Raw genomic sequence first — 27,666 nt, 5'->3', positions numbered from 1 at the left:
TTCATAAAAAAACCACGAAAGCTCTTTATATATTGACATGGAATAAGCTCCAAGATATATTACATGAAAAAGGAGCAAGCAGGGCTTCCCTGGTGGCGCAGTGGTTGAGAGTCTGCCTGCCAATGCAGGGGACATGGGTTCGAGCCCTGGTCTGGGAGGATCCCACATGCCGCGGAGCAACTAGGCCCGTGAGCCACAACTACTGAACCTGCGCGTCTGGAGCCTGTGCTCCGCAACAAGAGAGGCCGCGATAGTGAGAGGCCCGCGCACCGCGATTAAGGGTGGCCCCCGCTTGCCACAACTAGAGAAAGCCCTCGCACAGAAACGAAGACCCAACACAGCCAAAGATAAATATAAAAATAAATAAATAGGGCTTCCCTGGTGGCACAGTGGTTGAGAATCTGCCTGCCAATGCAGGGGACACGGGTTCGTGCCCCGGTCTGGGAGGATCCCACATGCTGCGGAGCAACTAAGCCCGTGAGCCACAGCTGCTGAGCCTGCGCGTCTGGAGCCTGTGCTCCGCAACGGGAGGGGCCGTGACAGTGAGAGGCCCGCGCACCGCGATGAAGAGTGGCCCCCGCTCGCCGCAACTGGACAAAGCCCTCGCACAGAAACGAAGACCCAACACAGCCATAAATAAATAAATAAATAAATTTAAAAAAAAAAAAAAAAAGGAGCAAGCAAAGAGGAGAATATATATTCATATTTGCTTATATATATGCATAAAATATCCCATAAGATACATAAGAAATTGATAATACAGTTTGCCTCTGGTGTGTGGAACCAAATGGCTGGGAACTATCCCCAGGGATAAAGATGTTTCAGTATATTCACTTCTATAGCTTTGAATTTTGAGCCACATGAATATATTACCTATGCAAATACTAAAATTAAAACAAACAAAAATCCTTTCCCTTTTATTTTGTCAAACCACAGCTCTACTAGAAATACTTAATTCTATTTCTAAGGCTAGACTGACATGACTGAATTAATTTTACCCTAAACCCCTTTCACAGCCCTAACAGGAATACTACTGTAACGCTAGATATAATTTTTTCCTCTCAACAGCTCTCATCTCTCTTTCTCGTAAATACTTTCTCCCATGTGAACTGGCTAAGTTTTCATATCACTGTCCTATGTATATAATACCTGTCCCAGTAACTGTTCATGGTCACATCCTATTGAACTAATCCCAGCAGTTAACTGAACTAGATTTGGGTGTTTGGGACTGCCAAACTGAAGCCATTTTTCTTTCTCCAAATTTTAAGAAATTTATGTCTCCAACACATACTTTTCCAGCTTCATGCATATCTCACATCACTAATAACCTATTATCCTGGGCCAATAAATTAATAAGCTGCTGTTCTCCAGAACACACACTCACGTTAGGTGAAAGCAATGGGAAGAAGTTAAGCAAATATTCAAAGCTACAGGTATGGAGAGCTTCAGGGGAATCTATAGTAGTATTAAGTTCTTCTTGGAAAAAATTCTCAAGGGTCATTGAGGTCAAGCCTGCTTTAATCAAGACTTAACAGAACTCCTAATGAAGTGATGTGGAGTCATCAAGAAAGTATTCCAGGGGCTTCCCTGGTGGCGCAGTGGTTGAGAGTCTGCCTGCCAATGCAGGGGACACGGGTTCGAGCCGTGGTCTGGGAAGATCCCACATGCCGCGGAGCAACTAGGCCCGTGAGCCACAACTACTGAGCCTGCGCGTCTGGAGCCTGTGCTCCGCAACAAGAGAGGCCGCGATAGTGAGAGGCCCGCGCACCGCGATGAAGAGTGGCCCCCGCTCACCACAACTAGAGAAAGCCCTCGCACAGAAACGAAGACCCAACACAGCCAAAAATAAATAAATAAAAAAGAAATTAATATGTTTAAAAAAAAAAAAAAAAAGAAAGTATTCCAGAACTCCAGCACTAACCTAATATAGACCCTAAAGAGATTTCATAGAGATACTTGATTGAAATTCACACTTCAAGCACTTCCTAAAGAAACCAGATTTAGAGTAAAGAGCTATGGGAAGCATTCTGAGGCCAGCTAGTATCCTTTGGGGAAAGCATTTTGGTTTTAAGTGGATAAGGAGAACTGATATGTTAGACACTGTATTAAGTACTTGCATTTGTTAACATTATTTTCCTATTTTATAGATAAGCAAACTAAGGCACACTAAGGTTAAACAATATTCCCAGGAAATAAAGCCAGTAAGTAGTGAAAAAGGATATAAATCCAGTTTTGACTGACTCCACAGCCCAAGTGCCTTCTACCTCCCTGAACTGGACCATCAGACCCCTCTGCATAGCTAATAGTAGCAAAGCCCCTCTTTAGGATTTAAGCCAAAGCTCATTAGTATCAGAGATTACAACACAAGTGGTCTGACCTAAAAATCTGAACTATTTTAACTGACCTATGATATGAATTATGTTGAAAACCGCTGGACTAGATCACTTTCTCTAGAGGAGCTCTGCTTTCCTTGACATGCTCTCTAGTTTCATCGCTGCCTAATATTAATATTAATAATATTAATACCCTCCACAATTGTACCATGGCAGAGTCACTCTGCTTCCTGCCTAAAATCACATGGAGGAGAATGTGTGGTAGTCTATGTACATAGCTGTGTTTCAATGTCATAGAAGAAAACTTTTCTTAACCAGGTAAACTGAAGATGCATATGTAAATCTTTCAAATATTTTTGCAGAGCCTAAATTTTTTTATAATACAAATATCGATATCAGACTTCTAAATTTAATTCATTTTTACCTTTTTCTTGCCTGTTACTGTCCATTCTTTGAGTACTTCACTGGCACTACCTGTAAGAGAAACCAATTACATATTTTTTCTACCACATGCATGCTTAAGCAGAAATTAGTGTCCCTGAATTTTGTAACTGCTGGAAAATCTCCCAAGTTCCCAATAGGAAAAGTTAAGGTTCAAGTCTCTAAGCTAATGTAATGAGATAATCATATCATGCTTACCTTTTAGAATACCTGCCCATTTAGATCCCCCTTCTCCATTCAATTTCCTCAGTAAGTTCTTCCAAGAAGAGACTAATGTAGCCTGACCATTTTAAAGATTCTTTTATTTATATATCTTTGACCGAATACAAAGATGACTGGTTTCAGCCCAAGTATGGTATCCTCTCTCCTCCAGAAGATTACACACCACCTTAGCTACACTGTTTCAGAGAGAACTGTATACTACCCTAGACCCAAATATTAACATTATAAAGAAAACAGATGAAGACGAAGAAAAACCTTACAGTATTTGGACATGTTTATTCTATACTGGTAAATTCAGAAAAATAGAAACAGGGAGACCTATTCTGATGTTGCTGTCACTGTTCAATGATGCGATAGCTTTAGGCATTTTTTCCCAAACAAGTTATATGGAAAGAAGTTTGTAAAACACTCCTCAACTCTATAAATCAGAAGGCTTGGCTAAGCCTACCATTTTTTGTATGGTAGGTAAGGACACTCAAACCCATATATTTGAATCACTTGCCAGAGCCAAACTAAATGGTACTGGAGCCTGAAAAAGAATGTTGAGTCCCTGAATCTGCCATCTGTGGCTAAGCTACTGGACCACTACTTTGTCATTGTTTCTTAAATTCTTAGTAAACCCAACTCCAATCAAGTCCCTTATACCACTGGCCACCTAATTTCTTCTTAACTGCCATTAGAGAACGTTCTGAATAAAATGATGGAGTCTTCTCAGCTTGTCTCTTATTCCAGGTATTATATAGCTTATGAACGAATTACTTCTAGGGCTGAAATAGGGAGCTTTAAGAGATATCTTTAAAAATGGCATGGTATGTTATGTTATCATGGCGTCTGCTATATCATCTATGAAACACCAGATTGCCAAATGAATGTTATAGAATGCTGAAGCAACTTCTATTTGAACAAATACAAACTTATAAAAATATTGAGCTAGGATTACCTTCCATGAATGCTTGTACTGTTTTGTCCACACAATTATCAAAGTGCTGCAAAACCAGGATAATTTCATTGTTACTCTTATTGGGAACTATTGCACGTACTGCATTTATCTGGAAAAGAAGACAAGTTCATTTAATTCTAATATCAGTAGGTCAGTTGGAAACTGAGATCTAATACAGAGAATAACAGAAAGGGTACCATTTCATTTTTAACAAGATATATCACTCTTTAGTGTCAGTGTGAGTACATACAACCAACTCACTGGGAATGATTAATAGATGAGTGATAACAGTACATAAAAATTAATTTCAAAACTTAGAAAAGCAGAACATTTCTAGAAACAGATTTGTGCCAGGGGATTTCCCTGGTGGCACAGTGGTTAAGACACCACGCTCCCAACGCAGGGGGCCCAGGTTCGATCCCTGGTCAGGGAACTAGATCCCACATGCTTGTTGCAACTAAGAGTTCACATGTCACAACTAAGGAGCCCGCATGCCGCAACTAAGACCCAGTGCAACCTAACTAATTAATTTAAAAAGAAGATTTGTGCCAGATTTTATTTCAAGAAAGGGTGGTTTAATTTAGGTATCAGGTATTAATTTAGCATCAACATTTCCTCATTTTTAGCAAACTATAGAGAAAGGTGGGAAGTTTAACGAGCCACCAACAATAACAGATTTTTGTATAGCATTTTTCAAAACATTTACTTCATATCATTTAATTGCATAATAACGCTTAAAGATAATTTAAATTATTATAAACTATTTCAGGCATATAAAACATAATGAACACTCACTATATGACAGCCAGTTTAATAAAATAAAATATATGCAACTGAAGTACCCATGAAGTCTCCCCTAAATCCCATTTCCCTCCTCTCCACAGAGATCTCTACCTTGAATTTGGTGTTATTTTGATACATGTTTTTGTACTTTTATGATGTATGTATGTATCCACAGGTAATACACATTACTGTTTTGCATTACATAAATATTATCATATCATACATGTCTATATTCAATTTGCTTTTTCATGTAACAATTTTTTTTAGATTTATTTTTCATGTTGATAAATGGATCTTATTCATTTATTTTAACTGCTACATAGCATTTCCATTGTATGAATATAGCCAATTTATTCATTCTCCTGTTGATGGACATTTACGTTCTTTCCAATGTTTGGCTACTATGAAAAATGTTATAATAAATATTCCTATGCTTATGCTTACTTGCTGAATACTCAGTGCCTATGACAATGTTTAGCAAATTGTTAAAAAAAAAACAACAAAAAACCAAAAGGGTGTTCTGTGAACAGTGAGAGGATGCCTCTATTGTATATAACCACTAGTAGAATTCCTGAACAGTAGGGCATCTACAGTTTCATTAGAAATGCCAAATTTCCCTTTAAAACAGGGTATTCCAATTTTGTCAGTTATTCCTAAGGTATTTTATATCTTTTGAGATTAAAAATATATACTTTACAATAATTGCATATTCTGTTTTCATTTTTGTATATCGATTTTATATCCAGCTATTTTGATGACTTCATTGTTCCTAATAATTTGTTGCTTTCTTGGTTTTTCTATGTAGACAACAGTATTGTCTATAAACAACGGCAGTTTTTTTTTTCTTCCTTTCTAATCCTTATAATTTTCGTTTCTTGTCTTACTGCACAATGTGAAATTGGTTATTTCTTCAAGAAGACCTGATTCTTTTTGGTAGAAAGTGGTAGTTAGAAACCAAGATCTAAGAGCTAGGTGTGTTTATTGCTACCAGGGAGTCATTATTTCTAGGTCCTTTCAGTGGATAGAGCTAGGAAATTTTGTTTCTTACAACATAAGTTCATATATAATAATAAAAGTTCAAATATAGTATTAAAAGGTTTGGTTTTTTTGCGTGCCATGTGGCTTGCAGGATCTTAGTTCCCCGACCAGGGATCAAACCCAGGCCCTCTGCAATGAAAGTGCAGAGTCCTAACCACTGGACCGCCAGGGAATTCCCCAGCTATGCATTTAAAATGATGTATGTTATTTTTCATTCTGTATTGGTAAGCACTGTATATTAGAAATGTTTTCAGGGTATCTAGTCAGCCATACTGCTTGAAAAGGAAGTCCATTTATAGACGAAGAGAAGTAAAGTATCTTGTTCAAGTAGCAGAATCTGTATTAGAACCTAAGTCTTTCTTAGTACACTTGCTTTCATATCATTCTATACTTTTTTTGTTTCAGGCTTAATTGAACAATGATATGGTTTAAAACCATACAAATGGGAAGGTATATAATCTATAATACAAAGAAGGCAAATTTGTAATATACATTTTTAAAATGAGCAAAAAATTTAGCACTGATCACTAGAAAATGGGCTTCAAGCAAAAATAACAGATTCAATGATAAAGGTAAAATTCTGATAACTTAAAATGTGAAAGTGTTTATATTAATGAACCAATATATATCTATGACTCCATAATCAACAATATACTTTTTAAATAAGACAGAGAACACACATAAAGCTTTTTTTTTAATGTTTTTCTCAGTATAGCTCATTAAGGGTTCTATTACTAAAAACAACCTTTTCTTCCAAAGGTGTATTACTTAGAAAATTTATTTCTCTTCTTACTCTAAAGTCTCCGGGATTTAAAAATCCTCTTCAAGTGAACGAGTAGATCCTGGGACTTCCCTGGTGGTCCAGTGGTTAAGACACCATGCTCCCAATGCAGGGGGCCCGGGTTCGATACCTGGGCAGGGAACTAGATCCCACATGCATGTCGCAACTAAAAGTCCGCATGTTGCAACTAAAAGACCCCACGTGCCGCAACGAAGATCCCACGTGCTGCAACTAAGACCTGGCACAGCCAAATAAATAAAAAAATAAATAAAAATCAAAAAATAAAAATTGGGTTGTCTTAAAAAAGAAAAAGGGAAGATCCTACTCAGATTGTTCTTTAAAGAATGTTGCTAAATGAGATACACACTTAGCCATATAAATATTGTTATAATATTAATTAATTAATATTAAGATGTCTTCAAGAGAATTTAGAATAAATATATGTATATGTATACATGCAAGGCAAATTGCACGTATATGCTCTGATTCCTCAAAACCTTCATGGTGGTTACTCTCCGATATACAGTGGCATTCATACAGTTTTGTTCTTCAAATTTCACTTTCTTAATGAGTTTTTATAGCCATTGATTTTATTAGTACCTAAATTTTAACAAAACATTCAAGTTTCTTATCCACAGTAACTAGTCATACCTTCTCTTTCATGTTCTCAAAAACTCCTCCCTGGGCCAGTACAGTATTGGACTGCAAATCAAAAATGAATCCTGATGAATCTGAAACAATGAGAAGGAAAAAATATATTCAACATGGTCCAAAGCTAACATATAATCCATCCCGCAAAATGGAAGGGCCAATACTAGCTGCTTTTCTCCCATAAACAGCTAACAAGAAGTTAGTTGTTATTTTGCAAATTCTATTATATAGATAACTGATAACTACATTTGCATTAAAATTATAAAATTAATTTGATTTTAATAGAAACTGTCACAGCTTGAGAAAAACACTAAGTACATCACCTATATTAGACTGTCCAGTAATCCTTGGTATCTTTGTTAACTATCCTATCTTAATTTAAAAGACCCTCTAAAAATGTTGTAAGTAAATAGCTCCTCAAGGTAAAATTTAATACTAACAACTATGAAAATGTGAGAATGAGAGCTTCTGTGGCATTAATAACAACAACACATAAAAGTACTTTCCATCTTCCAGACTGCAACACACACACACCATATTCTTAGACTATGAACTCCATGAATACATTTGTTTGTGTTCCCAATATAATACTTGATAAAGCAATGTACCTGAGTTTACATTACCAGCACAAATGGGAAAACTTAGTTCAATGTAAGTAATTACAGAAAAGAGTTTGGCTTCCCTGCACTTATAAAGAAAAGGCTATCTATGAATTTAATCAGTTTCTTTACCCGTGACTACATGATCAACAAATTACCTCAGCTTTAACACTTGACAACTTTGTTTTAATCTAATGAGATGCGATCCTAGGACATGGTTAGAGTGCTTCTCAAATTCTGATGCGTATACTTAACATCTGGGGAAATCTCCAGTTAAAATACAGGTTCTGATTCAGGAGTCTGGCGTGTGGCCTGAGGTTTTTACTCCCAAGCGGTATCAACATTGCAGATCCATGCACCATACTTGGGAGTAGCTTGGGGGTTAGAATTTCAACAAAGCAAGTAAAAGGGGAAATTCTGAGAAAAGGGGTTGCTGTGGTCTGAATGTTTGTGTTCTCCCCTCCAAATTCATATACGAAATCCTACAGTGATGGTATTAGTAGGTGAGGCCTTTGGAGAGTGGAGTCCTCATGAATGGGATTAGTGCTCTTTTTTTCTTTTTAATTTTATTTACTTATGTGGCTGCGGTGGGCTCTTCCTTGCGGAGTGCGGACTCCAGAGTGTGACGGCTCAGTAGTTGTGGCGCGTGGGCTTAGTTGCCCCACGGCATGTGGGATCTTAGTTCTCCGACCAGGGTTTGAACCCGCGTCCCCTGCATTGGAAAGCGGATTCTTAACCACTGGACCACCAGGGAAGTCCCAGGATAAGTGCTCTTATAAAAAAGATTCTACAGAGCTCTCTAGCCCCTGCCACGATGTGAGGACACAATGAGAAGTCTGAAGCCCATAAGAAGGCCCTTACCAGACCATGATGGCACTCTGATCTCAGATTTCCAGTCTCTAGAACTGTGAGAAGTAAATTTCTGTTGTTTATAAGCTACCCAGTCTGTGGTATTTTGTTACAGCAGTCTGAACGGAATAAGATGGGGGTACAAAAAATACAGTAATATTCTAGTGCACTTTCCAAATTCTTTTACTATTATTTCAGATGTTTTTTTTAAATTTTTAATTTTTTAAAACATCTTTATTGGAGTATAATTGCTTTACAATGGTGTGTTAGTTTCTGCTTTATAACAAAGTGTATCAGCTATACACATACATATATCCCCATATCCCTTCCCTCTTGCGTCTCCCTCCCTCCCTCCCTATCCCACCCCTCTAGGTGGTCACAAAGCACCGAGCTGATCTCCCTGTGCTACGGGGCTGCTTCCCACTAGCTATCGGTTTTACATTTGGTAGTGTATATATGTACATGCCACTCTCTCACTTTGTCCCAGTTAATTAAAGCCTCTTTTACAGCTCAATTGTTATCCTGTGTTTTAAAATACCTCCTAGTTTCTATGGAAGACTGATAATTTATAAGTTAGAATGATAACAATATTTTGGTACTAAAAGTGGAAAAGAGGATATGAATAGAGCCTATGTCATTCAAAGAGAAACTGTGTTTGCCAATTACCATTGAACTGTGAATTAATTTAGATTTAACCTCTGTAATATTGGCAATATCATGATTGTTCCCCGAATGAAAAGTCAGGTCACATTTACACAAATTCAGTATTTAAAGCCTGAGTTTTCCAGATGATGACAATAATATGGTTAACTCCCAATTATCTTTATTAATTGAAAAGAGACACAGTACAGATAAAAATCTTATACAGCCAAAATACTACCCAGCAACCTTCTCAGAATTGCTTTAGGTTATCCAGATGATATAACCTGACTGTTGTTAAGTACAGATGACCCTTGAACAACATGGGTTTCAACTGCCTGGAGCTACTTATACGCAGATTTTTTTCAGCAGTAAATACTACAGTACTACACAATCTGCGGTTGGTTGGATCCATAGATGCAGAACTGTGGACACTGAGGCCCAATTGTAAGGATTTTCCACTGCACTCAGGGGTCAGCACCCCTAACCCCCGTGTTGTTCAAGGGTCAACTGTACTCTCTCCCAAAGACACATTAATGAGCTCTGAGATGATACAAAGGACATCAGTAATCTTATTAAGGAATCAAACCACCAATCTCTTTTAGGGAAAAGAGGGGATACTTAAGGTAAAACAGCATTTTGGAATCTATATTTAAATGAACTATTGGTATTTCTAACTTCTACATCATCTAACACTTTTAATTTTTTTTCCTTTAACAACATGCTGGATGAAACCAAGTGCAAGGAAAACAAAGGGTAGTTCTGCAAACACCTTCAGTTACTGCCCCCTCAAATTAGCATAAGTATTATTAGGGTTTATTTGGCATACCAGTTGGGATAATGATTAAAAATACATAAAGCATAAGAACCTAGGGGCAGGACAGGAATAAAGACGCAGACGTAGAGAACATGAGGACATGGGGAGGAGGAAGGGTAAGCTGGGACGAAGTGAGAGAGTGGCATGGACATATATACACTACCAAATGTAAAACCTATAGCTAGTGGGAAGCAGCCACATAGCACTGGGAGATCAGCTCAGTGCTTTGCGACCACGTAGAGGGGTGGGATAGGGAGGGAGGGAGGGAGACGCAAGAGGGAGGAGATATGGGGATATATGTATATGTATAGCTGATTCACTTTGTTATAAAGCAGAAACTAACACACCATTGTAAAGCAATTATACTCCAATTAAAGACGTTAAAAAAAAATACATAAAGCAGCTATTTCAGTCAGGATCCCAGCAGGAAACAAACAGCACACTTAGACTGGGAAATCTGAAGAGAGTTTAATGAAGGGACTATTTTCGAAGGTGCTGGTAGGGAGTAGGGAAACCACAAGATAGAGCACAGTACTCCTTGGCTAATAATAGCAATGTATATTGCTACTGGAGGTGTTAAAGAAGGTAAGGAGGGAGCAATTACTGGAACCCAGAGAGAGCAGGCTCTTTCATCTTTGTTTCATCTGGTGTGGAGACAGCCATAGGATAATAGTCCTTTAGGCAAAGGACACAGTAAGCCCACAGTGACCCCTCAGGGAAAGATTGGGGGAACAGATACTCCTACCTCACTCTCCTCCTTGCCTCTGGTCTCCTGTCTATGCTGCCCAATAGCCAAACTCAACCAGAAGCCCGAGGGCAAGAAACCTGTAGTCTGACCTGTAGTCTGCACAGGTCAGCCTCCCAGGGCACAAATGCCCATTTTGTATTTATATTCTAAATCATGAGTTCGCCAAAAAGGGCAGCAATAATTTAACATCTTAACTTGTCTATTCACCAGCTAATATTGCCTCTTTTTACTTAAACCAACAACTCAAGTAGATTCAAAACCCTGCTTCAATGAACTGGAGCTTAAGTGCCTCTCAACATGATAGGGGAAGTCATTTTTAATTCCCGCCAACAACATTTAGTGATTTAACAATTCTCTTATTTTTTCGTGCAAAGAAAGCCTAAGATTTACTTAATTCCATTGGTAGGAAATAAGGCAGGATCTCATCCTTTTATAACTACTCTATGATAGAAGGTCATGTATACTCTATCAGAAATAAATTTTTTTTTCTTTAGAAATAAATTTTTAAAGAAAAAAAAATGAAGTTAAATACTATACTCAGGCAAGATTCATAAAGGATATGAGGAACCCTTGACACTGAGCTTTCTTATTACCATTTATTTCATTCTATCAGGAACCATCTCACAGGTTTCTTGGAATTATTTCAAATAGCACACATTTAGGAACATTTTGGAAAAAGTATGCTATTTACAGTATCACTGACATACTTGTAAATATTGCAGGCTTTGTTATTGTTTTCACTGGCTTCAAAAATCAGGCAAAAGTTATTTCAATGAGGACAACATAGAAATATCTGACTGTCACATATATCAAACCAGACTTGAGCAAGTTTTTTTTTAAATTGAGGTATAATTGACACATATATGTAACATTATATTACGTAGTTTCAGGTATATAGCATAATGATTTGATATTTGTATATATTGTGAAATGATCGCCACAATAAGTCTAGTTAACATCCATCACCATACATAGTTAGAATTTTTTTCTTGTGATAAGAACTTTTAAGATACACTCTCTCAGCAACTTTCAAACACGCAATACGGTATTATTAACTATACTCACCATGCTGTACATTACATTCCCAGGACTTATTTATTTTATAACTGGAAGTTTGTACCTTTTGACCCCCTTTACCCATTTGGTCCTCCCCCCACCCCCCATCTTTGGTAACCACCAATCTCTTCTCTGTATCTATGAGCTCTTTTATTTTCAAATTTTAGATCCCACATGTATGTGAGATCATACGGTTTGTCTTTCACTGACTTATTTCACTTAGCATAATGTCCTCAAGGTCCATCCATGTTGTCACAAGTGGCAAGATTTTCTTTTTTATGGCTGAATAATATTCCATTGTATATATACACCACATTTTCTTTATCCATTCATCCATCAGTAGACACTTAGGTTGTTTCCATATCTTGACTATTGTAAATCATGCCACAATGAACATGGGGGTACATGTGTCTTTTCGAGTTAATGTTTTTGCTTTCTTTGGATAAATATCCAGAAGTGGAATTGCTGGATCATATGGTAGTTCTATATTTAATATTTTGAGGAACCTCCATACTGTTTTCCATAGTGGCTGCACCAATTTACATTCCCACTAACAGTGCACAGAGTTCCCTTTTTTCCACATCCTGGCCAACACTTGTTATTTCTTGTCTTTTTGATAATAACCATTCTAACAGGTGTGAGGTGATATCGCATTATGGTTTTGATTGCATTTTCCTGATTAGTGATGTTAAGCACCTTTTCATGTACCTGTTGGCCATCTATCTGTATGTCTTCTTTGTAACTGAACACATATCTCAACAAACTTTGAAACATAGTCTAATTCTGTTTTTAATTTATAATTTAACCTGAAGACCATATTGTATGTATTAATTCGGTTAAAAGGTCTGATTATATTCACAACTCTCAGGATGGAAGGAAGAAAGGCAGGCAGGCAGGCAGGAAGGAAGGAAGGAAGGGAAGGAGGGAGGAAAGGAAGAAAGGAAGAGAGAAAACAGTATTGGTGAGGATGTGGAGAAACTGGAACCATCATACCTTGCTGGTGGGAATGTAAAATGGTATAGCTGCTGTGGAAAGCTACATGATGGCTCCTTAAATACAATAATTAAAGATAGAATTATCATATGATACAGCAATTCCACGTCTGGGTATACACACAAAAAACTGAAAGCAGCAATTTGAACAAATATTGGGTTGGCCAAAAAGTTCATTCGGTTAGTGAATACATTGTTCAATAAAATTCTTGGTGAAAATGAAAAATGTGTCTTTTAGTTCTACTTAAAACCGAACGAACTTTTTGGCCAACCCAATATTTGTATACCCATGTTCATACCAGCATTATTCACAATAGCCAAAAGGTAGAAGAAACAAAATGTCCATCATCAGATGAATGGATAAAGAAAATGTGGTGTGTATATATATACACAATGGAATATTATTCAGCATTAAAAAGGAACGAAATTCTGACACATGCTACAACATGGATGAAGCTTGAAGATATTATGCTAAGTGAATTAAGTCAGTTACAAAAGGACAAATACTGTATGATTCTACTCATATGAGGTGACTAGAGAGTCAAATTAAAAGAAGGGAAAGTAGAATGGTGGTTGCTATGGGCTGGGGAGGAAGGGGGAAAGCAAGATCTTGTTGAATAGATAACAGAGTTTCAGTTTTGCAAGTTGGAAAAGTGTGGAGATGGACAGTGGTGATGGTTGCACGGCAGTGTGAAAATGTGCCACTGAACTGCACACTTAAACATGGTTAAAATAGTAAATTTTATGTCATGTAAATTTTATCACAATTAAAAAAAATTTAACTTCTAATTATAAAGAACGTTAAGAAAAGAAAATAGCATTGTTTTCTAATGTAAAATTTTAAATGTAAGGATCCCTTACTGAGATTCCAAATTAATCTCTGCAAAAAATATTTGGTAAGCACCTACCATGAGCCAAGCTAGACATTAAGGATACATTGGCAAACAAGACTTCTATGGTTCCTGCTCTGAGTTTTATAGTCTAGTGCAAGAGACCAGTAAAAATAAACAATCTCTCTAATAATGACAGCAACTATGCACAGCTTATTAAATTGCACAGTACTAAATACATATACTAGATGCCCACCATAACACTATTTTGAGGTAGAGTTTTTTTTTTTTTTTTTTTTGGCTGCGTTGTGTCTTCGTTGTTGCGCGTGGGCTTTCTCTAGTTGTGGTGAGCAGGGCTACTCTTTGTTGTGGTGCATGGGCTTCTCATTGCGGTAGCTTCTCTTGCTGCGGAGCACAGGCTCTAGGCACACGGGCTTCAGTAGTTGTGGCACGTGGGCTCAGTAGTTTTGGCTCGCTGTTTCTAGAGCGCAGGCTCAGTAGTTGTGGCCCACAGGCTTAGTTGCTCCACGGCACGTGGGATCTTCCCAGACCAGGGCTCGAACCCCTGTCCCCTGCACTGGCAGGCAGATTCTTAACCACTGAGCCACCAGGGAAGCCCAAGGTGGAGACTGTTGAAAGCTTTACTATTTAGGGTCCTACCTAAAAAGATTTGGCAGAGCTAATATTATTAAGGCACAGTAAGGCTCTTTGAAAGTACTAAAGTGAATTCAATCTGATTATCAATGAGAAGATTGTTTCCTTCATGGAAAAGTCTGTCCCCCCAAATTCCAGGCTGCTTACAGTAGAGAGAAGCATCAAGGGGGCTCAACCCAGACATGGAGTAGGTCTAAGGATTCTTACAGGGGCTAATGCATTTGTGTCTTTGAATTTAACAACTAAAAACTTATGGTTTTAGATTGTTTATGTATTTTTTTTCATTGACATGATGGCAAATTATTATATTATCCAATCTGACAAGTGAGGAGAAAGGTGGAAATATAATCCCTTCCAGAATACCTTCTCTTCACTTTACAATGATGAGAAAAGTCAGTCATGGTACTATTCTTTACCCAAACTCATACAGTAAGAAACCTACTGCAGAATCAAGGACAGAGTCCAAGTTTTATGCTATACACAAAGTGCCGTAACTCATCAAATATACTAGTTCTCAAGTTGCCATTATTTTAACAAAAAGGTGGTATATCACCTTTCCTCAAAGGATCTCAGATTTTTGTTATTGCTCACTGATGTTCCTCATACATACACGAAACAAGTTGGATAACAAAATTATTCACATTTCACCATGGTCAAAGACAGGCCATACAGTTAAGAGCCAATTAAATGCAGGTAAGCCCAGAGGTGAAGAACCCTAGACATACAGATAACCTAAGAAGTGTGATGATCACTTGTCATATTTTCTCAAACTGTATCAACTTCCTTTTAAAAATTAAAAAGCAAACTCAGAAGCAGAGGCTGAGTGCCAGAAGTGGTATCTCATGAACAATTAAACAATCTGAAGTTCTCCTTTAGACTGAACACAGCCAGTACTCAACCACCTAAAAGAAAATAACTAGTCTCTTGCAATTGCTTTTTCTCATGCCAATTTTGAGAATAATCCACATATAAATCACCCTTAAAATTACAAGTGAAGTTCAGTTTCTTCATGTGCACTAATGGCAAACATAGGGACAGGGGTTATGTTGCACAAATATGAGTGCAAGGAAAAGAAAGTTATTGTCACAGGCACTACTAGCTAAAGCCTAGAGTATATTCACAACTTCAAAACTGAAGATGCCACCAACTTCAGTTTCCTAGGTGGTAATTCTCTCTTCTGTCAATTTACCTTCTAAGCTTAGAAGAATTATGACTGTTTTGGTAAGAAATAAGATACTTATTTAAAAAGGTGGGGATATGTGTAAATAAAGGAGAATCAGGCTTAGAAGGGAAGCAAATCAGAGATGAGAAATTTAGAAAGGCAACTATGTCAAAATGCCATTTTGTAAGATTTCTAGTTTGCTTTAAGTAGTTCTACTATAGCATACTATTGTAGCTTTCTGTAATGCTAGCACTTTTATATGTTTAGTTGTTTAAAAGTTATTTAAGAAACTTCCATCCTAGTTGCCAATCCTCTTAGTAGGTTGTAAGGAGTCGCATCGATTGGTCTTCCTAGCCATTTCGGATGACTAATGTGGCTTCAATGTCCAGAAAAATCCACACTTCAACTACCAATCTGCTCAGTGGGTCTTCAATGAAAGAAAGCAGCCTTTTATCTTCCTGTTACTTCTGCTTTCACTTGTCATCTAGTCTTTTTTCTTTTTCTGGTCGCACTGTGCAGCTTGTGGGATCTTAGTTCCCCAACCAGGGACTGAATCTGTGCCCTCGACAGTGAAAGCGCGGAGTTCTAACCACTGGACCACCAGGGAATTCCCTTGTCATCTAGTCTTAAGAGCTGATTAAATTTTTTCTTTACTTTGCTCCTTTCAGTGCTTCTTCAGCTACATTCTGAAGTATGTTGTGCCTCTTTTTATAGACAAAGTGCTTACACTGGGAAATTTCCTAACATCTAGAATAAGTTCTGATTTTTCAAGGTAGAGCTTGATGGAAAGTCACGGTTTTTATTATGCAAGCAATTAAATCCTACTTTACTCTCACCAATAGATTTTCCCAGGTTTCAAGCAGATGCAACAGAATAAGCTTCTATTTTTTAAGTTCCAAAAGTTCTTGAGTGTCTCATTATTTAAAAGGTTCGATGGTTGAATGGTAGATAGGAAATTCAGTCCACCTTTCAAAACTTTCTCAGTAATGTATTCTAGAGAATAGCCAGGAGACAATGATATTGATTTTAATGCCAAACTTCTTCTATCTCAATGCCATCTCTCATTAGTCTGGAATTAGTTCTCTCACATGTGAAATAAAATGCATAATTTAAAAAAATTATTTCCTACTCCATACTGTCCTTCAAATTCTCAGAATTCTGCCAGCTGTTTCAAAAAAGAAACTCAATTTCATAAGTCAAAAAAATTTAAAGCACTTAAAAACTGTGATTTTTTTTTTTTAAAATAAAGAACTCAAATCTTTAATTACTAAGATCAGTACATGTTATTTGCTGATTCTAGATTATCTCTGAGTTAATTTTTTTGTTTTAAAGTTTTCTTTTCTTTTTTTTTAAGTACACCTGAATTATACATTATTTAATTTTTATTTATTTATTTATTTATTTTTGGCTGTGTTGGGTCTTCGTTTCTGTGCGAGGGCTTTCTCTAGTTGCGGCAAGTGGGGGCCACTCTTCATCGCGGTGCGCGGGCCTCTCACTATCGCGGCCTCTCTTGTTGCGGAGCACAGCTCCAAACGCGCAGGCTCAGTAGTTGTGGCTCACGGGCCTAGTTGCTCCGCGGCATGTGGGATCTTCCCAGACCAGGGCTCGAACCCGTGTCCGCTGCATTGGCAGGCAGATTCTCAACCACTGCGCCACCAGGGAAGCCCCCTGAGTTAATGTTTTATACGCAAAACTTTGTATGTAGTTCCAAGGATTACATGAATTCAAATAGTTACTTAGAAAATTATGAAGCCACATGATGATTATTTTCATATCTGTTTACAGCCAACTTTCAGGCTTTTTTAAAGGAATGCGGCACTAAAATAGAATAAAAAGTAAAATATCTAGTTAAGTCCTTCTTTATTTCCAAGCAGTGAGAAGGACTGAGTTTTACCTTACTACTTGTTAATCTCTCCCAGCCTTTTGTGAAAGGAAGAAATAAATTGTGATGTGGCTAAAAGATGAACAGCCAGTAAAAACAGGGGTGGCGGGGGGAGAATCAAGGAAACTAGATAATCTAAAAAGCAGAAAGTCAGTCTGCGAATAAATCAAGTCTTCTAATATGCCTCTGTGTGAGCTGAGTCTGAAGAAAAACATTAAGTCTGAAGAAAAACATACTTTCCACTGCTAAGGGCCTATATTCAGTCTCTTACAAGTCAAACCCTCTTTTTAGGTTTCACTAATATTTCTCTGTTTAATGGATCTTCTATTTTATGGGATCATTACTCTTGGATGTCCTTACAATATATGCCATAGTTCTGGGCTTATTTCGTGCACTGGGTGAGTTGAATGCATAGGTGTTTATTTTTGTTTTTTAAATTATTTCCTATTCCTCATGTCCTTCAGTTTCTCAAGAATTCTGCCAGCTAATCCAGGAAAGAAACTCAATTTCATAAGTCAAAAAAATTAAAACACTTATGAACTGTGATATTTAAAAGTAGAACAAACCTTCAAATACTAAATCAGTGCACACTAGCTGGCAGAATTCCTAAGAATCTGAAGGAGAGTAAGGAGGAGCGATTTTTTTTTTTTAACTGCATTTCATTTCATATGTGGTAGAACTAATTTCAGCTTAGATCTGAGAGATATTCTGTTTGTCATTATAAAAGACTTTGCTTTGGATGTTCATTCTAGCACTGTAAAACAGTGACTGTCTTCCCTCTCCACCCCATCTCATCCCCCTTGCTTCAAAGTACAGAAATGAACAAGGCAATCCTAATTGCATGCTTCTGTCTCCAACCAAACAATGACTCTTCTCATAATACACAGCACCGCAAAATCCGTCACTCTTCATTCATTAACCTTCATGCAAATAAGAATTAAATCTGTCAGCTTTTCTTTCTAAAACTGACTTATGGATCAATAATCTACTTTGATTATAAATATTTCTATTTCTAAATAGTTGTTACAATTATCAGAAAGTGGACACTAGCTTTTAAGCATTATACTTGTGAATGTAAGAAACATGCTACCTAAACAGCACACTTGTTTAAACCCATTCTGCCTTAATGAAATGTCTTTTAAAAAAATTTTTATTGTGAGATATATGGAATTATTATATATGAAATTACAATTATAGAATGGAATACTTTATGTGTATGTGCATTTACAGTGCACACACACATAAAAGTATTACAGCTTGATCATTTACCACAAAATAAACACCCAAATACTATTACCTCAGTTAAGAAATAAAACGCTAGTATCCCAGAAGTCCTCCTTATGACCCCATTCATCACTATCTCCTCCCATCCGCCAAAGGTAACTGCGCTCCAAACTTCTTTTCTTTATAGTTGACACCCCCTAAACACATTTGACTAAATATTATGGTATAGTTTTACTTTTAAAAGGAATAATTCCGGGGCTTCCCTGGTGGCGCAGTGGTTGAGAATCTGCCTGCCAATGCAGGGGACACGGGTTCGAGCCGTGGTCTGGGAAGATCCCACATGCCGCGGAGCAGCTGGGCCCGTGAGCCACAATTACTGAGCCTGCGCGTCTGGAGCCTGTGCTCCGCAACAAGAGAGGCCACGATAGTGAGAGGCCCACGCACCGCGATGAAGAGTGGCCCCCGCTTGCCACAACTAGAGAAGGCCCTCGCACAGAAACGAAGACCCAACACAGCCATAAATAAATAAATAAATAAATAATTTTAAAAAAAGGAGTAATAAGATATCTTTGTAATGATAAAAAAAGAAAAAAAAAAGGAATAATTCCGTACATATTTTATTTTTGGTGCATGACTTGTTTTGCTCAACACTGTAAGATCATGCGTGTTCTTGCAAGTAAATGTAGTTTGTTCATTTTCTTTGCTAAAAATATTTCGTTGTATGAGTATGCCATGGTTTGTTTATCTATTCTGCTAGTGATGGACAAGTGGGTCGCTTCCAGTTTTTGGCCAATACAATCAACACTGTTTTGAATATTCTTGTACAAGTCTCTTGGTGTACCTGGAAATGCATTTCTCTTGAGTATACCCAGGAATATAAGTTAAGTCATAGGGTATGCATACTTTCAGTTTTAATACATAATATCAAAAAGTTTTTCAAAGTAGCTGCACAAATTTAAACTTCCACTAGCAGTTTTTAAAAATTTCTACTGCTCCACATACTCACACTCTTGGTACTGTTATTCTTTTTAATTTTAGCCTTTCTAGTGCAAGAGTAGTAGTATCTCACTGTGGTTTCAATTTACATTTCATTCATTTCTAAACAGACTCGGTGCCTTTATATATGTTATTAGCCATTTTATACTCTCTTTCCTGACATGCCTACTCTTGCCCAGTTTTTGGAGGGAGAATTGTCTTTTTCTTATTGATCTGTAGTAGTTTTCTATTATTTAAACATGACGCAAATTTCTTCTCTGTGACTTGCCTTTTTACTCTCTTGACTGTGCCTTTCGATAAATAGAAGTTTTAAATTTTAATGTAATAATACATTGACATTAATTCTTTTCTCTTTTGGTTAGTGATTTTTATGTCTATTTAAAAAGTCCTGGGCTTCCCTGGTGTAGCAGTGGTTGAGAATCTGCCTGCCAATGCAGCGGACACGGTTTCGAGCCCTGGTCTGGGAAGATCCCACATGCCGCGGAGCAGCTGGGCCCGTGAACCACAATTACTGAGCCTGCGCGTCTCGAGGCTGTGCTCCGCAACAAGAGAGGCCGCGATAGTGAGAGGCCCGCGCACCGCGATGAAGAGTGGCCCCCGCTTGCCGCAACTGGAGGAAGCCCTCGCACAGAAACGAAGACCCAACACAGCCATAAATAAATTAATTAATTAATAAAAAAAAATTTTTTGCTTTAAAAAAGTCCTTCCCTGAGATGATGTCAAAAACTTGCTTCGAGGGACTTCCCTGGTGGCACAGCGGTTAAGAATCCGCCTGCCAATGCAGGGGACACAGATTCAATCCCTGGTCTGGGAAGATCTCACATGCCTCAGAGCAACTAAGCCCATGTGTCGCAACTACTGAGCCTGCACTCTAGGGCCCGTGTGCCACAACTACTGAGCTCGCGTGCTGCACCTACTAAAGCCCATGTGCCTGGATCCCGTGCTCTGCAACAAGAGAAGCCACCGCAACGAGAAGCCCACGCACCACAACAAAGAGTAGCCCCCACTCACCGCAACTAGAGAAAGTGTGTGTGCGGCAACGAAGACCCAACACAGCCAAAAAAAAAAAAAACTTGCTTGGAAATAATCCACTGGGGGTGGACATGTGTTGTTAATTATGGACTTGAGTTATGGGTTTATGGGAGTTCATTGTACTATTCTCTCTACCTTTTATACAAAAAATTTTAAATTTCTATAATAAAAATTTTTAAATGTTATTAAAAACTCCTGGAATAAGTGATTATAGCAAGGTTGCAGGATACAAGGTTAATATATAACTGCAATGAACAAGTGAAATTTAAAATTAAAAATACAATACCATTTACATTAACATACCAAAAAAATATTTAGGTATAAATCTAACAAAGTATGTATAAGATATATATGAGGAAAACTACACACTACAAACCTCTGAGGAAAGAAATGAAAGAACTAAATAAATGGAGAGATATTCTATGTTCATGGATAGGAAGATTCAATATTGTCAAGATTTCAGTTCTTCCCAACTTGGTCTAGGTCTACAGATTAAATGCAAACCCAATCAAAATCCCAGCAATTTATTTTGTGAATATTGACAAACTGATTCTAAAGTTTCTGTGGAGAAGCAAAAGACACAGAATAGCCAACACAATAATATGAAAGAGAACAATGCTCAAAAACTGATACTAACCAACTTCAAGACACACTACAAAGCTACAGTCATCAAGACAGTGTAGTACTGGTGAAAAAAATAGACAAAATGATCAATGGAACAGAATAGAGAGTTCAGAAATAGACCCATATATATGAATTATAGTCAACTGATCTTTGACAAAGGAACAAAGGCATACAATGGACCAAAGACAGTCTTTTCAACAAATGGTGCTGGAACCACTGGACATCCACACGCCAAAAAATGAATCTAGACACAGCCCTTATACCCTTCACAAAAATTAACTTAGAATGGATCACAGACCCAACTGTAATGCAAAACTGTACAACTTCTAGACAATAACTTAGGAGAAAATTTAGATGACCTTGGGTTTGGCAATGACTTTTTAAATATAACACCAAAGGTACAATCCATGAAAGAAGAATTGATAAGCTGGACTTCATTAAAATTAAAAACTGCTCTGCAAAAGACACTGTCAAAAGAATGAAAGACAAGCCACAGCCTGGGAGAAAATATCTGCAAAAGACTCAAAAATTACAAAGAACTCTTAAAACTCAACAATAAGAAACAACACAATTAAAAAATGGGCCAATGACCTTAATAAACATCTCACCAAAGGAGATGTATAGATGGCAAATAAGCATACGAAAAGATGCGCCACATCATGTGTCATTAGGGAAATGCAAATTAAAATGAGAACCACTACACATCTCTTAGAATAGCCAGAAATCCAGAATACTGACAACACCAAAGCTGGCAAGGATGTGGAGCAATAGGAACCCTCATTCATCGCTGGTGGGAATGCAAAATGGTACAGTCATCTTTGGAAGACAATTTGGCACTTTCTTACAAAACTAAGGATCCTCTCACCCTATGATTCCGCAACTGCACTCCTTAGTATTTACTCAAAGAAGCTGAAAAGTTATTCCCACAGAAAAACCTGCACGTGGATGTTTAGAGCCGCTTTACTTATGACTACCAAAAATTGGAAGCAACCAAGATGTATTTCAGTAGGTAAATGGATAAACTGTGATACATTCAGGCAATGGAATATTAGCCAGTGCTAAAAAGGAATGAGCTAATGAGCCATGAAAAGACACAGAGGAATCTTAAACACATATTACTAAGTGAAAGAAGGCAATCTGAAAAGGTTACATACTGTATGATTCCAGTTATATGACACTCTGGATAAGGCAAAACTATGGAGATAGTAAAAAGATCAGTGGTTGCCAGAGGTGAGGGGAATGAAAGATGAAAAAGCAGAACACAAGATTTTTAGGACAGTTAAACTACCCTGAATGATACAATAATAGTAGATACATGTGATTGTACATTTGTCCAAACCCAAAGAATGTGCAACACCAGGAGTGAATACTAATGTAAACTATGGAATTTCAGTGATAATGATGTGTCAGTATAGGTTCATCAATTGTAACAAATGTGTTACTCTGGTGAAGGATGTTGATAATGGGGGAGGCTATATATGTGTAGGGGCAGGAGGCATATGAGAAATCTCTGTACCTTCTGCTCAATTTTGCTGTAAATCTACAACTGCTCTAAAAAATAGTCTATTAAAACACTTACAAAATGCTATTAAGGAAAAAAGTAAAAACAACAACAACAAAAAACAGTCTTTCTTATTCTTAGGTCTTGAAGATATTCTTCTTTTTAATAAATTTATTTATTTATTTATTTATTTATTTATTTATTTTTGGCTGTATTGAGTCTTCGTTGCCGCGCGTGGGCTTTCTCCAGTTGTGGCGAGTTGGGGTTACTCTTCGTTGCAGTGCATGGACTTCTCATTGCGGTGGCCTCTCTTGCTGCAGAGCACGGGCTCTAGGCATGCAGGCTTCAGTAGTTGTCGCACGTGGGCTCAGTAGTTGTGGCCCGCAGGCTCTAGAGCGCAGGCTCAGTAGTTGTGGTGCACGGGCTTAGTTGCTCCACGGCATGTGGGATCCAGGGCTCGAACCCGTGTCCCCTGCACTGGCAGGCGGATTCCTAACCACTGCGCCACCAGGGAAGCCCGAAGATATTCTTCTAAATTATCATTGATGAGCTTTATTGTCTTGCCATTCACATTTGGGTCTATAACCTAAACCTTGGAATTGATTTATAGGTACGCAGTAAAGTAAGGAACAAGAGATACATTTTTTCCACATGGATTTCTAAATGTCTCAGAACTAACAGAAAAAAGACCACCCTTTCCTCAGTGCTCTTCAGTATTACCTTTTAAATGAATAAAACTCCATATATGAATAGATCTGTTTCTAGGCTCTGTGTTTCATTTGTCTATAATTCTATCTTAAGGCTATCCCACATAGTCTTTTTTTATTATCTATCTATCTATCTATCTATGTATCTGGGCTGTGCCAGGTCTTTGTTGCGGCATGTGGGATCTTTAGTTGCAGCATGCGGACTTCTTAGTTGTGGCATGCATGTGGGATCTAGTTCCCCAACCAGGGATCAAACCCAGGCCCCCTGCATTGGGAGCACGGAGTCTTACCCATTGGACCACCAGGGAAGTCTCTATCCCATATAGTCTTAATTACTGTAGCTTTATGGTGTCTTAATATCTGACACAGCAGATTATCTGACCATCAAGAATTCTTTGGCTATTCTTGGCACTCTGCATTGTTATATACATTTCAGAATCACTTTGTCAAGCTACAGAAAAATAATGTTTTTTTTTTTAATGGGAATTGCATTAAACCTATAAATCCATTTTGGAGGACTGTTTTGTTCAAGATGTTGAGTCTTCCAATCCATGAATATGGTATATCCTTCTATCTAAATGTTCTTTCATTTCTTTCAATAATGCTTTATCATTTTCTGATAGTGTTCTTACACATTTTTCATTAAATTTCTTTCTATTTTATACTTTTGGTACAGTTGTAAATGGCATCTATTTTTATATTTCATTTTCTAACTACTTATTGCTGATATAAATAGGTGTGACTGCTTTTTGTAAAATGATCTTATATTCAGCAACATTGTTAAAATCACTAATTCTAGTAGTTTAGATTCTTTTGGACTTTCCATGTATGGTATCTACAAAAATCCCACAGCAAACATCAACACAGGGTGAAATGCTGAGAGAGCTTTTCCTTTGAGACCAGAAAACAAGATGCTTGCTTCATTACTTTTTTATTCTTCCCAACTTTATTGAGGAATAACTGACAAATATAACTGTATATATTTAAAGTGTACAGTGTGATGATCTGATATGCTTATACACTGTGGAATGATTACCAAGATCAAGATAATTAACACATGCATCATCTCACATAGTTAACTTTCTTGCTTCACTACTCCTAGTCAACTGGCGGTCCTAGCAACTACAATAAAGCAAGAAAAAGAACTATCATAAATATTAGAACTCTACTATTCATGGATCATCTTATTTGCTTTCATTTACATTTTTGATGATTTTTCTTTTCCTAACTTCCTAAGATAGACACTTAGCTCACTGATTTGCAGACTATTTTCAGGCATACCTCAGAGATATTGCGGGTTCAGTTCCAGATCACTGCAATAAAGTGAATATTGCAATAAAGTGAGTCACACAAATTTTTTGGTTTCTCAATGCATATAAAAGTTATGTTTACACTATGCTGTAGTCTGTTAAGCGTGCAGTAGTCTATGCACATTTATGTCTAATTATGTCTAAAAAAAATCAATGTACATACCTTAATTTAAAAAATACTTTATTAACCATCATCTGACAATACAGGGTTGACATAAACCTTCAACTTATAAAAAACGTAGTATCTGTGCAGTGCAATAAAGCAAAGTGCAGTAAAACGAGATATGCCTGGACACTTAAAGCTAAAAAAAAATTCTCTCTAAGCATGGTTTTAGCTGTATCCTACAAGTTTTTATATATATTTTTCTGTTATTTTTCTGTTTAAAATATTAATTTCTATTTTGATTTCTTTTTTTGATCCAACTGTTATTTAGAAATATTTCTTAATACTCAAACATTTGGAGACTTTCTAATTATCTTTTGGATAACTAGCTTAAATGCATTGTGTGCATAACAACCTGTATGATTTTAACTATATTTTAAAAATTGTGGCAGCTTGCTTTATGACCCAGTATATGGTTAATTTTTGAAAATGTTCTAGATGCACTGGAAAAGAAAGTAATAAACAAACAGTTGTTGGAGGTACTGCTCTAAATATGGCGATTAAATATTAGCAAATTACATTTGCTAATCATATGAGTCAAATCTTTTATATCCTTATTAATCCCTCATTTACTTGTTTTATCAGTTACTAAGGGATCTATGTTAAGAATGTACTATGACTGGGACTTCCCTGGTGGCACAGTGGTTAAGAATCTGCCTGCCAATACAGGGGACATGGGTTCGATCCCTGGTCCAGGAAGATCCCACATGCCGCGCAACAACTAAGCCCGTGCACCACAACTACTGAGCCTGTGCTCTAGAGCCCGCGAACCACAACTACTGAGCCCACGCACCACAACTACTGAAGCCCGCGGGCCCTAGAACCCGCAAGCCACAACTACTGAGCCCGTGTGCTGCAACTACTGAAGCCCGCGCACCTAGAGCCCGTGCTCCACAACAAGAGAAGCCACCACAATGAGAAGCCCACGCACTGCAATGAAGAGCAGCCCCCACTCACCACAACTAGAAAAAAGCCCACGCTCAGCAACGAAGAGCCAACGCAGCCAAAAAATAAATAAATAAATTTTTGAAAATTTATTTATTTATTTATTTATTTAAAACTTTGGGTTTATTTATTTATTTATTTTTATGTCTGTGTTGGGTCTTCATTTCTGTGTGAGGGCTTTCTCTAGTTGCGGCAAGTGGGGGCCATTCTTCATCGCAGTGCGCGGGCCTCTCATTATCGTGGCCTCTCTTGTTGCGGAGCACAGGCTCCAGACGCGCAGGCTCAGTAACTGTGGCTCACGGGCCCAGTTGCTCCGCGGCATGTGGGATCTTCCCAGACCAGGGCTCGAACCCGTATCCTCTGCATTGGCAGGCGGATTCTCAACCACTGCGCCACCAGGGAATCCCCTGAAAATTTATTTTTATTTTATTTTTTAAAATATTTTATGTATCCTTATAATTTTCTAATATGAGGAACAGTCATTTTAGGATAGAGTTGCAAAATTAAGAGGAAAATTTATTTTTTAAAAAAAGAATGTACTATGACTGAATTTGTGTAGTTCTTTAAGTTCTGTCAATTTTTGTTTTAAAGCTGTTATTAGAATTAATTTTTCTGTTAAATTAAATCCTTTATCATTATGAACTGCTCCTCCTTTATCCCTAATCATGCTTTTCTGCCTTAAAGTCTACTTTGGCTGATATTAATACATCCATATCCAGAACAGTTTTCTTTTGCTTAGTCACTATTTTTTTATTATTGTGGTAAAAAAAAAAAAAAAAAGCATAACATAAAATTTACCATCTTAACCATTTCTAAATGTATGGTGCAGTACTGTTAAGTGCATTCACATTGTTGTGCAACCAATCTCCAGAATTTTTTCATCTTGCAAAGTTAAAACTCTGTTATCTATTCAACAACACCCCATATCCCCCAGCCTCTGGCAACCATCGTTCTTCTTTCTGTTTTTCTGAATTTTACTAATCTAGATACCTCATACAGGTGGAATCAGACAGTATTTATATTTTTGTGATGGGCTTATTTCACTTAGCATAATATCTTCAAAGTACATCTGTGTTGTAGCATGTAGTAACTATACTTTCAATTTAATAGTTTCCCTGGAGATTATAACATCTATTATTGACTTGAAACTTCTAATTAATTGGTAGCTTTACCCTCTTCCTTGACAAAGCAAGAAAGCTTATGCCCCTCCAAACTTATGGGCCATCGATTTTGTATTATTCTTTATATATTTTTAAATCTTAATAAAACATTCTTATTGTTTTATACAATCAATATTCATTTAGATTTGCCCACAAATTTGTGGTTTTCATTGCTGTTCATGCCTTCTTGCATCTCCAACCTTCCAACTGGGTAGTCTTTCTTCTGTATTCAGAATACCTTTAGTACTTTTTTCAATGGGGTTCTGATAGTGATGATTTCTATTTTGGTTCATTTTTGGTGTTTTGTTGTTGTTCAAACCATTTATTTCCTCTTTATTCCAGAAGGATATTTTCACTGTAGATGATGTGTATAGAACTGTAGACTGGCAGCTATTTTTACTCAGCCCTTTAAAGATATCATTCCACTGTCTACTGGCTTCTATTGTTTCTGTTGAGAACTTAGCTCATGTGATCCTTGCAAGATTGTAGGATTTTCAAGATTTCCAGTTCTCTGTTGAATTTCTCCAAGTTGTCTTTATTTCATTGAACCTTTTAAGAATAGTTATTTTAAGTCTGTTTTCGATAAT

The 27,666-nt window shown here is 37.3% G+C and overlaps 1 protein-coding gene and 1 long non-coding RNA gene across 6 annotated transcripts in view; one reads left to right on the top strand and one right to left on the bottom strand.

Moving 5' to 3' along the window:
• SPATS2 (spermatogenesis associated serine rich 2) overlaps positions 1-27,666 on the bottom strand; it is a 140,238-nt gene that overhangs the window by 34,214 nt on the left and 78,358 nt on the right. For all 5 annotated transcript variants that reach the window (XM_082352438.1, XM_082352442.1, XM_082352440.1 and 2 more), the window contains 3 exons: positions 7,190-7,269; positions 3,937-4,045; positions 2,758-2,807 (listed from right to left, as the gene is read on the bottom strand). In XM_082352438.1, the coding sequence (XP_082208564.1) occupies positions 2,758-2,807; positions 3,937-4,045; positions 7,190-7,269 (239 nt within the window). The remainder of the gene's footprint in view (positions 1-2,757; positions 2,808-3,936; positions 4,046-7,189; positions 7,270-27,666) is intronic.
• LOC309610126 lies at positions 4,053-26,258 on the top strand. Its single transcript, XR_014233731.1, has 2 exons — positions 4,053-5,815; positions 22,945-26,258. It is a non-coding gene; the product is annotated as an uncharacterized lncRNA (long non-coding RNA).

Source organism: Balaenoptera borealis, assembly GCF_965194805.1.
Source record: "Balaenoptera borealis genome assembly, chromosome: 13".
Taxonomy (NCBI): domain Eukaryota; kingdom Metazoa; phylum Chordata; class Mammalia; order Artiodactyla; family Balaenopteridae; genus Balaenoptera; species Balaenoptera borealis.
The sequence above is the reverse complement of the archived record's forward strand: the minus strand, read 5'-3'. Positions and strand labels throughout refer to the sequence as shown.